General features: G+C 39.6%; 2 protein-coding genes across 13 annotated transcripts in view; both read left to right on the forward strand.

Annotated features, from left to right (window-relative positions):
* The window catches only part of adgrb1a (adhesion G protein-coupled receptor B1a), a 215,461-nt gene that overhangs the window by 58,312 nt on the left and 142,335 nt on the right, over positions 1-14,814 (forward strand). The gene's annotated exons all lie outside the window — the stretch shown is intronic.
* LOC146563461 (uncharacterized) lies at positions 5,204-8,671 on the forward strand. Of its 2 annotated transcripts, none has more exons than XM_085290575.1 (5): positions 5,204-5,821; positions 6,263-6,356; positions 6,479-6,634; positions 7,502-7,594; positions 7,960-8,671. In XM_085290575.1, exons 2-5 carry the CDS (start codon positions 6,348-6,350, stop codon positions 8,338-8,340), a joined length of 639 nt encoding a protein of 212 aa, XP_085146701.1. In that variant the 5' UTR covers positions 5,204-5,821; positions 6,263-6,347; the 3' UTR covers positions 8,341-8,671. The 2 variants fall into 2 exon arrangements, with proteins under 2 accessions (XP_085146701.1, XP_085146702.1); XM_085290576.1 differs by lacking the exon at positions 5,204-5,821 and adding an exon at positions 6,022-6,169.

Below are 14,814 nucleotides of genomic sequence, written 5' to 3' on the forward strand. Positions count from 1 at the left end.
CCCAGAAAGGTTTGTCAGTCTGTCACTGGGAAAAATTAGTTACAAAAAACTCATAAATGTCCGCTCCAACGTTATCAGTGACGACTCTGTTTTATCTCTCCTTGCTGTCTCTGGGTAGACTGAGAGGTGCTTACCACTTTTAACCAGGAGTATTTTCCAGATAATTGTATTTTCTTTCAGTTGAAGTGTAGGGTATTTGTATATGGAAAAATACCAAGCGTGAGTAGCTGTAATAAACGTGTATGGTTTATATTTACATTGGCCCGATAAAGCCATTGGTAGCTGATCCCTACCAGCTAGAGATCAGATGGGTTAACAGATGATGTCCAAAGGCAGTAATAAAGATTACTGCATTCATATAACAAGTTGACAGAAGTGAAATCAGACTCGAAACTTTTTTTCTTTTTTTTTTTCTTTTTTGCCCTTTCCTTTTTTTAAGTTTACTGCTTCAACTGCCAGAATCACCAACTCATCAATTCCACAACTCTTATCACACCCTAATCACTGCTGTCTGGTGTATTGATTGTGATGGATGGCTAAAGAAATAATAAAAGGCCAGAATGTCTAAAAAAGTGACAACATGTGGACACAAAGTGAAGAAGAAATACCTTTGGAGCCTCCTGCTTGGCACTTTTTTCTTCTGTTGCTGGCAGGCCGGCTGTGGGTTAGGAAGATGAATGTGAGCGCTGTGTCTGTGCCTCTGCATGCTTCTGCGTGGCTGAAGCACATTGTTGCTAACCTAAGGGATTTCCAGCCCACCTCCATAGGAGCAGCGAGGAATTCTAAAGCAGAGATAATGCATTAACTCTTCTTTACACCCATATTCATTAATGCATACATCTGTGCATGCACTTGTGTGTTGCATAAAGCATGCAAACACACATTCATGGTGAAACGTCTCGCCAGAAAATGGCACCTTGTGACTGGGTGTGGGTGGCTGACTGCGACAGAGGGTAATGGTGATTTTGTGTATCTGTGTGACAATGAGTGGAGAATGAGGTGTGGTGTTCTCTACAGGGGCGCCGTGTGGGTAGGAATAAACTGAAACGAGATGGCAGAGAAATGCTGTGTTCTGGTGTAGAGGTTGTTCTACCTGCAGAAAGCCCCAAGTTGGTTTGAGAGTGTTTTCTTATGGACTGAGGGAAGGGAACGTGATTAGACAAACATGTTGAAATTGCTTTCACTTCTTTAATAGCAGGTATAAGGACAGTGGTGCAGTGCAAGGGGTTGGTCACCACATTTATTTCTGAACTGTTTAATATTCATCAACAAACTACTTTGCAGTAGGATTACATTGCATTTTAGTTCAGCAACAAGCTAAACAAGCAAGTTTCAGAAACTACAAGATTTCAAATGAATACTGCTAGTAATAAAGTATTATCCTTTCTGCTGTAAGATTTCCAAATAGGTATGCAAATATAATGCTTAACAGATTTATTAGCCCACCACCCAGTATAGGTTTATGACACAGTAGGCCTGATAATTACCCGAATATTTTGTTATGTTTCTGTAATGGTTGATCCACCAGTGAATCAAAGTTATAGTTCTCATTCTAAAATATAATTACTGTTGTTATTCAGAAAAAAACAGAAAAAATAGTAAAGCACATTATAATTTTTTGATTAGGGTTCCAAAATACATTTAATTACTTTCATTACTGAACAATAAATAAATAAATAAATAGTTTTGCTGTTTGAATCTTATGCTTGATTCATTTCCATCTTCTCACTGGAACAACAAATTTTTATTTTGAGCCAAAAATGTTTGAGTTTAGTTGTTTTTACTATAAATGGCCTAACAAGCTGTTAAGCACTGTAGGTGAAAAAATCTAACCTAATCATACTGAAGGCCTAAATAGTTCAGTGTGAAGAGGTCAAGTCTGGTCAGTTTGGTTGACAATTCTAACCAAAGTATGTTGAAGTGTTATAACATCTGGAATTCATCAAGTTGGAAAGATTGAGGAGTGTTGAGTATCTGGTATGATTGCAGCTTTACTGCTTTGCTTTCTGTTAAAGAGCTGCTAGATCATCATATACTGCTGCTGCAGGGATGGTGACAGTATGAAACAGGCCAGCATAAATGCTGGAGCCATCACAAAATATGTAACTGTACAGAATAGAATAGAATAGAACTGACCTTTATTGGCATGTACATTGAAATTGTGGGTAACCTGGATTAATTAAATATCTGGCCTTTAAACCTCCCATGTCTGTGACCACAACACTTATTTTATAAACATGTTGGTTAGCAAACATTACTTCTGATTATTAGCAGGATAAAGACTCTTTATCTCTTTATTTGAATATGAGTTCAGCTCTGTAGCTCCCAGTGCTGAAAGTCTAAAGCAAATACATAAAGGGTTACTGTGAAGTTGGCAATGTGATGTACAGTAAAGTGCAGCAGTAACTCTTACAAACGTATCTACTCTCTGCTCAGTATTTCAGCTGAACTCCTAGTTTTTGTATACCGAAATGGAAAAACCTACAGAAGAACTGCAAGGGCAAAAAAAAAAGACTTTATTTGGAATGAAACAACTTAAGGAAACTGTTTGCCCTGAGACGGTAAACAGACTGTTAACTTTATAAAATTGTTTTTGTCGTTAACATTAATTTGATTTTATTTATCTTCCACCTCTGATGTTAGGCACAGCTTTGAAAAAATTACCTCAATAACTACAAATGCAGCTGTTACAGAGCTGGTTTTATTGGTTGTTTTTCTAATATTTTCTAATAAGATAGTAATTTAATAATGCTAATTAATAATTCACTCTTATTGCCTGTTCTTATCTTCAACATTATGCTGCTCTGTTGTTTGTTAATTGCCCCTTGGGGATAAATAAAGTCTTCTGATTCTGATTCTGATTCTAATGTAAACCACAGAATAATCAACACTATAGTCCTTTTGCTGAATAAAGACTTAATTCAATAGTGAATGATATTCTGACTGTGCATCCTTTTTTTTTTTTAATTTTTGAGGGGTATTTAATAATTTAGGCTAACTGATGAATTTAGAGTGAAAAGCCAAAGCTCATCCCCTTGAAACTGATCAGAGTAGGACACATGAGATTCACCACAGTGAGATCATTACCATCAGTACAGTGAGTACATCAGATATCTTTCCTGTAAATCTGTGCTCCTCTCAGCCTTCACTTCAAAACTATGCACTTCATTTCATTAACTATTCATCTATATCTTTTACTGATATAATAGCTAATACAATAGGTCATTTTTATAATTATAGTAGCTCTCATTATATTGAAGACAGTGAGAAATCTGAGGTAGTTTTTAAAAAAAAAATTTTTTATCCAACATAGCTGCAAAGAAGTTAAATTGGGTTTGGGACTTTTAATTGGATCTAAAACATCAGCTGATGTCAGTTTTTGCTGTCAGTTCCTGTGAGCTGAAGAACTTTCCTTCAAGGGTCACCACTTAAAGTGTTCTCAGATTGGACTGCAAAATTCTGACTCATACAAAAGAAACTGAGAGAAAGAACAAGAAAAATAGAAGTAATAAAATCCTTAAAAATAAGCGATTTTTAGACTAACTCTATACAGAGATTCTAACCTTAGTATAGCAAGTTAATAATTATCTGAACAGATAGTCGATTGTTCATTTTCTTAATCACTTTCAGGGCCACTTCAGGGCCACATGGTGCCTATCTGTGATTGGATGAGATAGGTTGACAGCCTATGGCAGTGCCACCACAGACAGACAATGTTCATACCTATGGCCAGTTCTCAGCAAGAGAGTTCCAGGTTCAAACCCTCTGGCCTCTATGTTACAGCCTGTGATAGACGAGCAGTCTGTCCGTGGTAGCCTCTCATCCACTGATGCTTGAGATAGGCTCTGGTCCCGCCGCAATCCTGAGTTGGATGGATGGAACTACTGGACTGATTGCCATTTCACTTTGGCTATCTCTGTTGCCCAGAGGATGATTTGATGATTCTGTGATCTTCCTGCCTTTTGCTCTGGTGCTATCACACAATGAGCCTGATTTGTGTGTTTGGGTTTTGTTTTTGTTTTTTTGCTAAATGTCTCTTTTAGATGTCCCTATTGCCAGTCTTGGCAGCCGGGGGCCAGTCCGCCAGGGCCTCCGCTCCTGGCCGCCACCCGGCACACAATGCACCCGACCCCTATGGCGCCTCCTGTGGGTGGTGGGCCTGCGGGAGGATGGGCCCATGTCTCCTCTTCGGGCTGTGCCCGGCCGGGCCCCATGGACTAAGGCCCGGCCACCAGATGCTCGCCCTCGGGCACCCTCCCCGGGCCTGGCTCCCCGGTAACCTTATCCCGGGCAGGGTAAACTGTTCCCTTGATATTCTTTTCATAAGGGTCTTCTGAATCGCTCTTTGTCTGGTCCCTCACCCAGGACCAATTTGCCATGGGAGACCCTACCAGGGGGCAAAAGCCCCCAGACAACATAGCCCCTGGGATCCCTGGGACACACAAACCCCTCCACCACGATAAGGTAGCGATTCAAGGAGGAGCAGGATGCTTATCCTTGGGGCAGGATGAGTTCCTGCCCCAAGTGGAGGAGTTCGAGTATCTCGGGGTCTTGTTCGCAAGTGATGGGAGAAGGGAGCCGGAGATCGACAGATGGATCGGGGCTGCAGCTGCAGTAATGCAGACGCTGCACCGGTTCGTCGTGGTGAAGAGGGAGCTGAGTGTAAAAGCGAAGCTCTCAATTTACCGGTCGATCTACGTCCCTACCCTCACCTATGGTCACGAGCTGTGGGTAGTGACCTAAAGAACGAGATCGCGGATACAAGCGGCAGAAATGAGCTTCCTCCGAAGGGTGGCTGGCCTCTCCCTTAGAGATAGGGTGAGAAGTTCGGCCATCCGGGAGGGGCTCAGAGTAGAGCAGCTGCTGCTCCACATCGAAAGGAGCCAGCTGAGGTGGTTCGGGCATCTGACAAGGATGTCCCCTGGGCGCCTCCTGGGTGAGGTGTTCCAGGCATGTCCCACCGGGAGGAGGCCCCGGGGCAGACCCAGGACACGCTGGAGAGATTATATCTCTCGGCTGGCCTGGGAACGCCTTGGTATTCCCCCGGATAACCTGGAGGAGGTGGCTGGGGATAGGGAGGTCTGGGCCTCTTTGCTTAGGCTGCTGCCCCTGCGACCCGGCCTCGGATAAAGCGGATGAAGATGGATGGTCTCTTTTAAATTAATTTCCATTTAATCTAACCAGTCCCTTCAGTTTTGTGGATAAACCTGTTTGCAACATCTTTTTTTTTTTTTTTTACATGTTTGCAGTATTTTTTTTTACTGTAACTCGAAACTGTCAAATAAGTCAAATAAGACACTGATGAAAAGCTAAAACCAAATCACTTTCCCTGTTGGTTTCTCTCCTTCCCTCTTGTGGAGAGAGCGCTAACTAAACAGGTACTCTTTTCCTTGCCTATAAAAATGAGGATTCACACTAAGCTAAAATCATATGAGTACAATTCTGACTCTCATATTTATACCACACATGCATCTACACTGAAAAAAGTCTAACATGCAGTCATTCATTCAATCTAATAAGTGCCATTCAAAACAGAATAAAATCATTGATTTGATTGTGAAACCCTTTCTTTTTGCATTTTAAAATACCACTTTTGATTTGGATGAAACTAAATATCTGTACAAAGGACACAACGCAAAGTTTTTGATTTCTCTCAAAACATATATTTCTTTTCATGTTGAACAGATAATATCTTTAATTTGAGTCAAAGTGATTTGCACTTGAACACGCCCACCAGAAATAGACCGGGACCCATTTTTATTCTGCATGGCTGCTGGAAACATCATGTCACATCTTTGATTAATTTCATCTGAAAATAAACGTAAGTAAAGCCAAGTGTGTTACAAAAGCTTTTATAATTTGTATTACCAAAATTGCAGAAAATAACCCTATTTAAGCTGGGTCGACAGCCACCCCCAATTTTTGCATGATTGTAGCTGCTAGCTACAAGCTAGCTAGCTATCCGGCGCGACGGTAGAACTGGTTACCAGCAACCGACCATCACAGTCGGGAATGCAAGTTAGGCAAAAAGCCGTTTTTTACCAGTATACTAACTAACTACCTAGCGTTACCACGATGCATCGGTGGTGGATACAGCTAGCTAGCATAAGTTCATAGTTCATAACATTCATAGTATAACTCCGTGCTCCGCTTCGTTTGAATTTTTCTGGTGAGCTCGCGGTTTCTAGACACAAGCTTGTGTTTGTGCGCGCACGTTTGTCTCTGTCTCTCTTCATATAAATATCTGTGTGTTGATGGCCAGGACCTTCGAATTCAGGAGGAAAGAGGTTGTGGATAAGAAGCCTGACATCAAGAACCTCTTGGAAAGATGGCCAGGTCTATTTCAGATGGAAGAGGTATAACTTTAACTTTTTTATGCCTTTTATCATAGTTTGGAAATTGGAATTATGTTTTGACTTTTTCTTGTTGGAAGTTGGTCTTTAAAAAAATGTATTGTACACTGTCTACTCATGTACAGATTAATGCAGAGTTTCTGCGGGTTACTGCAGTTCCCCTGCTAACCAGATTCATGGTCCAGCTGGACAAGCACTCCCCACAGCTACTTAAAATAATCAGAAAGAAAGGAGGGACAACCAAAGCAAAAACTGCCATAATCCTAGAGTTTCTTGATCAGGTAGGGTGTATATAATTAACTATTAACATGACAGTTAGCATTTTAACCGCTGTATCTAATGAGAATTTGTATCCTGTTACAGTTTTATTTTGGTAACGTCAGTGATTATGGCTGTGACCTTTTAAAATGTTGAAAGGAAGTGTGGGCTTTGTTCTTGAATGAATGAAGAGATTTATTGTCATTATACAAGTACAGAGCACAACTACAACAAAATTTATTTTGGAGACACATTTTCACTCTCACTCGCCAGATACACATACATACATATATACGTATAAACTTTTATTTAGGGACAAGAAAGCATATGCCGCTTTTACACCGACAGAACACGGTGTGGCTCAGTTCGCTTTAGCCCCCTGCGGACGCTTTTCCACCGCCTTTACACCTGATTGGCCCGGGTGTGTGTGGTGCCCACGTGATGTGATATAGAAGCGCTCCCACAAAAGGCTTTAAAAAAAAAACTCCCAGCAACCATACTCCATTGACTTTGGACCATGGCCACTTCCTCCACAAGAACCAAAAATCAAACCAATCAAAATGAACCACAGACGGAGCAAAGTACAAAAACACACATATATTGCGATTGTTGTTGTTCTTCGGGCTGTGACGTTGCGGACAAAGACTTTTGCACACGACTTTTCATAGCCAGATGGGTTCACCCCTGTTCCCAGTTACGTCTGCTTTATGTTTCCACCACAACAAGCGAGTTCATCCGCGCTAAACTGAACTGCTCTCAAGCGCACCGTGCCGATTTGTCGGTGGAAAAGGGGCATTAGTCACCTCATGAGGATAGAGAGGTGAAAAAAAATTCCTCTCACGCAGCATACTCTCCATATTGCATAGTAACAATTTTAACTGTTCCTGCAGGATGCTGATGCTGACATTAGGAGGGAGTGTATACTTAAATCTCTCATTATCTACCTTGGAGAACGTGTTGAGGACTTGATAAAAGAATACACGGTATGTCCATATCTGTTCTGTCTCTACATGAGATGCAGTCTCTTGATGTAAATTTGACAACTCTGCTATTAAATGCAGTGATTAATGTAGGACAGCAATGATTAATCAACTCATCAAGTTAATATCTTAGGGTTCTGTATTGTTTTCTTTTTTTTTTCTTGGGCTTTGTGGAACATTTATGAAAATGTTCCGCCATTGATTTAATTTAATGATTATGCAATTCACAATCTGATTAGTCAAATAATTGTTCTAATAGTCTGTGACCAAACAACTATCAAAATAGTAGTTATTATGGTCAAAGATTTATCAGGTGTGCCAGACTTCAGTTCTTCACTTGTACATTTTGTTCCATATTTTACCTCAAGATATCCCAGAAAGATGAAGCTGAGGAAGAGCTGCAGAGTACCACCATGGCACTCTTCGTCTTCAGGGACAACTCAAGCCTCCTACATCAGCCTCGAGACATCGGGATAATCATTGATGGTGTGGAAGTCCTGAATGAGTTGCCTTCTGTGGCAGCTGGAGTGGCAAAGGTCTTTGGACTCTGTTATGCTCTTAATATGGAATATCCACGAGGATTCAGGTTCACCTTTGAGGCTCTTCAAAAGATTATGATGGAGCTTGACTTTAACAAGATGACCTCTAAGATTCGCATTTGCATGCATGTGTGCATGTGTATGTGCACATGCATGTGTATGTGCGTGTGCATGTGTGCTTGGTTATTTTTCTTGGTTGGCCTGCAGTGATATTCTACATTCAAAAATTATAAGAACACCCATTTGAAAGGGAGATTTAAGTTGATTTCATTGATACATGTGTAGATTTTTTTTTTTACATTGTACAGGCACAGTGCACATATAAACATTTTTGAGTACTGGCAAATTGGTTTAAAAAGAGTTTTTATAATGGTTTTATGCCAGTTTTAGACAGGTTGCAGTTTTAGACAGGTTGCAGGTTTTATACCAGTTCTAAAAAGATTGCAGGTTTTATACTGGTTTTCAAAAGGTTGCAGGTTTTATAAAACAAACATTTCTCTAATCATTTCTGTCGTAGCACTAAATCTGTATATTTCTAATCCTCTCTATTGATTATAGTTAAAATGGTTTGGAACAATAAATAATTTAGAAATAATTGGTTGGCCAACTGTCTTTTTTATAGGAAATGCAGAGCATTTTTGAACTGAAATAAAATGAAATGTAAAAAATATAGTTTGAATATATGTAAATCAATTACCTGGCTTCAACACAAACATATTAGTTCATGTTAATTTGGTTCGATGTGAATACATTAGGTTGGTTAAATTTCAATATATTAGCTTGGTTCAATAATTAAAATATGGTTCTATGTAAAAAAATCAATTTGGATCAATGCAAAATTTAAAGTTTCAGTCAAGTCTAGTAATATTGTTTATATCAACATAAAAGTATCAGGTCATATCAAGTGACTCATTTTGGATTCTATGAAGTCAAATATTTTGGATGTGACAATTGGACATCATTTTTTTTAATTTGAATAGGGTTATTCTTTTTACAGTGTATTAGAAGGCTAAGGCTGTCTCTATTTTCCTTTGTTCAGTTTTAAATTATTTTAATACTGACTCATATCCATTCAGTAAATGCACAAGCCCAATAGGCCACTGTGTAAAATGTGCAAAATATAAATAATGTAAATATAAAATGCAATGAACATAGAAGACATGTTTAAAGCGAGAAAAGCATAGACCATTTTAAGAAAAATATTTGATCATGATCTAGTTGTTTTCATTTAGACTTTTTTTTATTAGGGTCATATACTTTACAGTATCTGTAAAATTGTATATTACAAAGTTATAAAAGCAATGCTCATGATATACTTAATGTCGCCTGACATATGAAAGAATTATTCTGAATGTTTTCTTCACAATGTAGAATTAAAACTATTGATTTAACACTGGTGTTGGATCAGTACTCATTAGATACTCTGAGTATTTTTTCTTAAATATCACCAAAGAGTTCTGATGCTTAAACCTATAAACACTGATTAAAACTGAAGGTAAACAGTGTAAGGAGAATCTAAGTGGAAGTAATTCCCATACAGGACATGAACTACACTCTGCTTCTTAAGTGATATAGTGAGTAGGAATGTATACAAATTAAATGAAATCCATGTCTATACTTGTGGTTACAGATTTAGCTCAGAAGCTGACACTCCCAGCCATTACTAAAGTAGCAGTTTTAAAGTTCAGGGCAGTAACCCAGCTGCTCGTGAAGTTTCTGGCCTTTACCAGCTCCACCTATTCTTTATCAAAGGACTCACTTGCCCTTAAATTCAGCATGAAGCAACTTGAAGAATTGTCTGTCTCTTTCCTCGGGGCTCCTCATCAGTGGATGTCCTGTCTCAGGTCTGTCTTCACAAAGCCAGAGGGTTTATTAAACATTCATGCTTTAATTAAGCAATTTTACCGCTGATACTTATGGGGTGATGATAAAAGCTCTGCTCCAGGATGGAGCTGTGTGTGCGTGTGTGTATGTGTGTGTGTGCACAAAAAAATTGTCCTGGTAAGGCCATTAATTTCCTGCCATATGGAAAATTGTGAGGATTAGAGAAAAGACAAGCTGAACTATTTTCATTTGCCCCAACAGCCATGTGTGACTGAGTGGGAATAGTGAGCCGGTGATGTTAGGAAGTGATAGGGATCCCTGTCCATTCTGACAGGCAGCACATAGCCACAGCTACTCTTTCTCTATTTTCTCTTCTCTATTTTACACTTCATCTCACTTTTTTTCTTCTTTCTTTTTTTTAGAAATCCGTTAGTCCATTAGATTTGAAACCCCTTTTCTGCCTCAGCGAAGTACTCTATTATTGAGAGACTGTTGTATCTTCAAAGGGTGAAATTGTGCGTGTGTGTATATGTGTGTGTGTGAATGAGGTAGAAAATAGAGAATTAGAGTGTGTCTTCATGTTGCCAGTCTCCTTGGCTGTGAGGACATTTAATGCTAGTCTAACTGTCTTGCTGTCGTTCTTCAGATTTGATAACTTGGACAATGAAGATGAATTACCTCGGATCTCGCTGCAGTGTACGGGTTTACTGCTCCTGTGCACCAGAGCTGGATGAATCTGTGTGTGTGTGTGTGTGTGTGTGTGTGTGTGTGTGTGTGTTGATTCATCAGTGTGCCTTTGTGTCCTTGTTAATAGCAGGCGGTGGCTCTGCGGGATAGCTGTAAAGGCTGCTCTCCTTGGCGGTATCGCCTGGAATGACACCCAGAGGTGACACTGTCAGAGCACACCCACACAAGACGTGGGGCACACATACACACACAGAGACACCCACCTTCAATAAATACAGAAGACCTTGGATAACGCCTGCCAGGTCCAGGAAAAGATCTCATTAGTGCAGACATGTTCCACAAACAGACAGACATACTCCAAGACACATGTTGGGGATCATGGTGTTTAAAGCAAAGCTTCATCTAAAATCATGTTTGTACTTTTACAATTAGCTGTTAGATGTTTATGTCTTGATGCATGCTCAGTTATCCAGGTAAATAAATCCCAAAATGTTGATTCTCTTCATCTGGATGTAGAGTTTTCAGTGGGAGAGATGTTTCGTCACTCATCCAAGTGACTTCTTCAGTCTCAGCTGACTGCTGGTTTCCCCAATCTTATAAACAGTTCATTGCATAATGACTGAAACTAGCATCACTGAATGAACATTGAGCTGAGAAGTCAGTTCCTTGATCATTAATATGCAAATTGTCATGAGCATTGATCAACAATCACAAATCAAAGCTCATTGATCAATGGCCATGAGTACCATTCACAGAGAGTTGGGGAATGACTGCAATCACAGGAACTGACCTCACAGCCCATTGTTCATTCAGTGGTGCTATTTTCAGTCATTGTGCAAATGTACTGTTTATAAAATTGGGGAAACCAGCAGTCAGCTGAGACTGAAGAAGTCACTTGGATGAGTGACGAAACGTCTCTCCCACTGAAAACTCTACATCCAGATGAAGAGAATCAACTATTTGGGATTAGGTGTTTGTCTTGCAGTTCACCTAGCTCCTTGTTCTTGTTTTTGGATAAGCATAAAGTGTGTGACTTCTCTGAGGTGTTTTCTATACAGCTACAAGGTGAATTTTAATTCAATTTTCCATTCAATTTTATGTATACAATAATTTTATTTTTAAAATAATTTCCCCCCAAAAAATGACAGCAGACATTGACTAACACAGGATTGGTGTCCATCACTGAAAAGAAGCTTCTATTCAATGTCACTGCTTCAAGTGGGTTTGGACTGGTGATGGGATTGTTTCAGTGCATTCCAAGCCCATCTTTGTAGACAGTTAGGTAATGTTTTTTATGAGCCCACTCTTCCCATTTAACTGTTTTACACATATGCAATAACTTGAAAAAAAATGGAGTAGCTATAAAAAGGAATTTAAAACCATGCAAATGGTAATAAAATAGATTGTTTGACTGATTGTAAAGTGATATCCATCCATATATGTAGAATAATTAAGCCAAACAAAAGCATTTGTTTCTGTAGGTGAAGAAGATGAAATGTTGTTATGGAAGTAGGAACTAAAGTCCCGTCTGTCTCCCTCCTCTGTCCTCCTGTCCTCCTGTGTTCAGAGTGCACATGTGCAACTCCACTTGGTTTCTGTGCCACTGTGAAATTACTGATTAGTATTACAGCATGTGGGTAGCATTACATTGAGTGCAACATTAAACTGCACCAGTGGCATTCTGTCAGGACAAGCAAAGCCTAGTCAAATATAAAAATAAACATCAATCAAAATATACCAAGGGGAAAGAAATCTTACCACGTCATCTTTCAATAGCAATCTGTCACAAAGCTTCTCTCCTGTTTGCCCCCCTGCTTTACATCACTGCCATCTTGTGGCCACAATTGGCTATTGTCACTACAAGCAGGCTTGCCTTGGATCCAATTGGAAACTGTAGTATGTCTCCATTTCACAGGTGTGTCTATTTCCCATTAAAAATGGATGGAACTTGTCAAGTTGAGAGCCCAGCTTGTTTGTGCAAGCAGACTGTGGATAAATCGCCAGTCTCCGATGCAAGACTGATGGGAAATTAGCATGCTAGACAAGATGACACTGTCTCTCTGAAATCAGTTACAAGCCACGCTATGTATGAAAACAGAGCCACCATTAACAAATAGATGTGCTTCTGTGATTTATCATTGTAACATATAGGTTTTCTCTTGCAATCACCTTGGCTAGCATGTGATTTAGAGAAGATGGAGTGCAGTGTGAAAATTAATAGTTTGTTTGACACATTAGCAAGAAAAACCTTAATAATGGTCTTCAGATCTGGTTTCATAAAAAACAGGCAAGTAGAAGGGCACAAGCTCTGCTAGCACTTTCAGATTAGTGTCTTCGAGAAATCACTGGGTTGGATAAAATGCGCACAGTTCAACCACCTGTCTGCCAAAGCACCACTTTAATTTTTCATTAATATTTTAGTTCCCCTCTTGGGACCTTTGAACTCTGACCAGCAAATGATGCACTGATGTTGCCAGAAATCCATGGCAGCCAACTTGAATGGAAAATGAGGCTGCGTACCAACCTTTCACAATCACCTCATCAGTCAGGTCTTGGTAGTTGGCTTTCTTCAGATTTGATAGCCTGTCCTTCCAGGGCACAGTGTGGTTAACTTCAAAGATGGTTTTCGTGTACCTAGACAAGAGAATCATGTCTGGATAGAGCGTGGTTGCTGCTGTTTCTTTTACGAAGACAAGCTTCTCTCAAAGATCAACTTGCATCTCCCAGTCGGAAGCTCAATCCAACTTAGAAGGAATGTATTTGGCTGTTGTTCTTGCCTTTGCCTACATCCCTTTGAAACCTTATAGCTCCAATTATTGAAGGCTGATGTTTATTGGCTTTGACCCTGTGGAAGTCTGTGAATTTGGCAATTACTGTGAGGACCTGATTTGTGCCTCTACCTGTAACAGCTTTCTCCAAGTGCTTTGGGGCAGCCATTCTAGTTTTTATGGGTTATTTTTATTAGGCTGTTCAAATCCTCAAAACATACAGTCCAGAAAACAGCAATTCAGATTGAGGAACAAAGATGATGATGGTTTGTGGTATTATGTAGGACTTATGGATATCAAACTGCCAGTCTGTAATTAGTAGATAACCAGTTCTTCTTACTGATTACGTCTTACTTACTTACAGTTACTTCTTACTGAAATGCCTTTTTTCTTTGGACACATGACAATAAACACTTTGAATCTTGAATCTTGAATGTGATTCAAGAAAGAAGCGCACGTATCAAAGGTCCCTGGTTAGTACCAAACACCGAATACAATGTGGTACTCGGCTCTTTTTTGTACTACCAGACAAGATAACGGTCATAGGAAGTATTCTTCTTATGTATCACTTTCTGTAATGCAGTGAATTTATGGTCAACTTTTAAGAGGTGTTTGTCATTTCTCCTCAGTTTACATTGATTTGTTTACCACCTTATTTCTCATCAAAGCATCACAACATGATTAGGGTGTGCCTTTTCACAGTTTAAGTGCTTGATAGACTTCTTATCTTTTCATTACTTTCATATCCGCTAAAGATTATATTGCTCAATCTAATCTCAAACAAAAATGTCAATTAATTATTTTTGGACATTCTGAAAACACTGAGAAACACATAGTTATTTCAGCTCGGGTGCCCAGAGGCTCAACTCAGAGTAAATCATTTTTAGTCTGCTTCGGCTAAATCAAATTCTCTCTCCCCTGCAGATTGTAGCACTTCTCTTCTCTCAGCGCAGTGTGGCAGAAAGATCACTAATGAATTATCTTTATCTCTGCTGTTAAGAGTGTTGCGTCGCGCTTCTGCTTCTGCTTTCAATTTAGGTGATAAATGTGGTTCTAATGCTTTGATAGTTTGATTGTTGAAGGTTACAAACTCTTTGGACGCAGCTCTGTGATTGCTGTCATCAGCCATCATCCATCACCTGTGCTAACCACAATTTACTGAAGAAGATCAGTGAAAAGAAGGGTAAGCTATGTGCCTGAGACAGCAGCTGACACTGATATTAAAATGTCATTATTTAAGGAAGCCATTTCACTTTTTCATAGTTTGTAGCAACAGTTTGAGTTTGTCCCTTCCCTGATCTAACATAGCAGTGCACACAAGTGCAAAGCCAGCTCCTTCTTCATAAGTGATGGACGCTGCTAAAATATCATATATGCTGACATATTAGTGGGGAGGACAAGTCGC

Source organism: Mchenga conophoros, linkage group LG11, assembly GCF_057382185.1.
Source record: "Mchenga conophoros isolate Kocher_MC1m ecotype Shallow Benthic linkage group LG11, M_conophoros_male_GT1.1, whole genome shotgun sequence".
NCBI lineage: Eukaryota > Metazoa > Chordata > Actinopteri > Cichliformes > Cichlidae > Mchenga > Mchenga conophoros.

Excerpts from the sequence above, each read along its gene's own strand:
- LOC146563461 (XM_085290575.1), top strand. Across the intron at positions 6,635-7,501 it reads TCCTAGAGTTTCTTGATCAG|GATGCTGATGCTGACATTAG; the intron begins GTAGGGTGTATA and ends CTGTTCCTGCAG. Across the intron at positions 7,595-7,959 it reads ACTTGATAAAAGAATACACG|ATATCCCAGAAAGATGAAGC; the intron begins GTATGTCCATAT and ends TTTTACCTCAAG.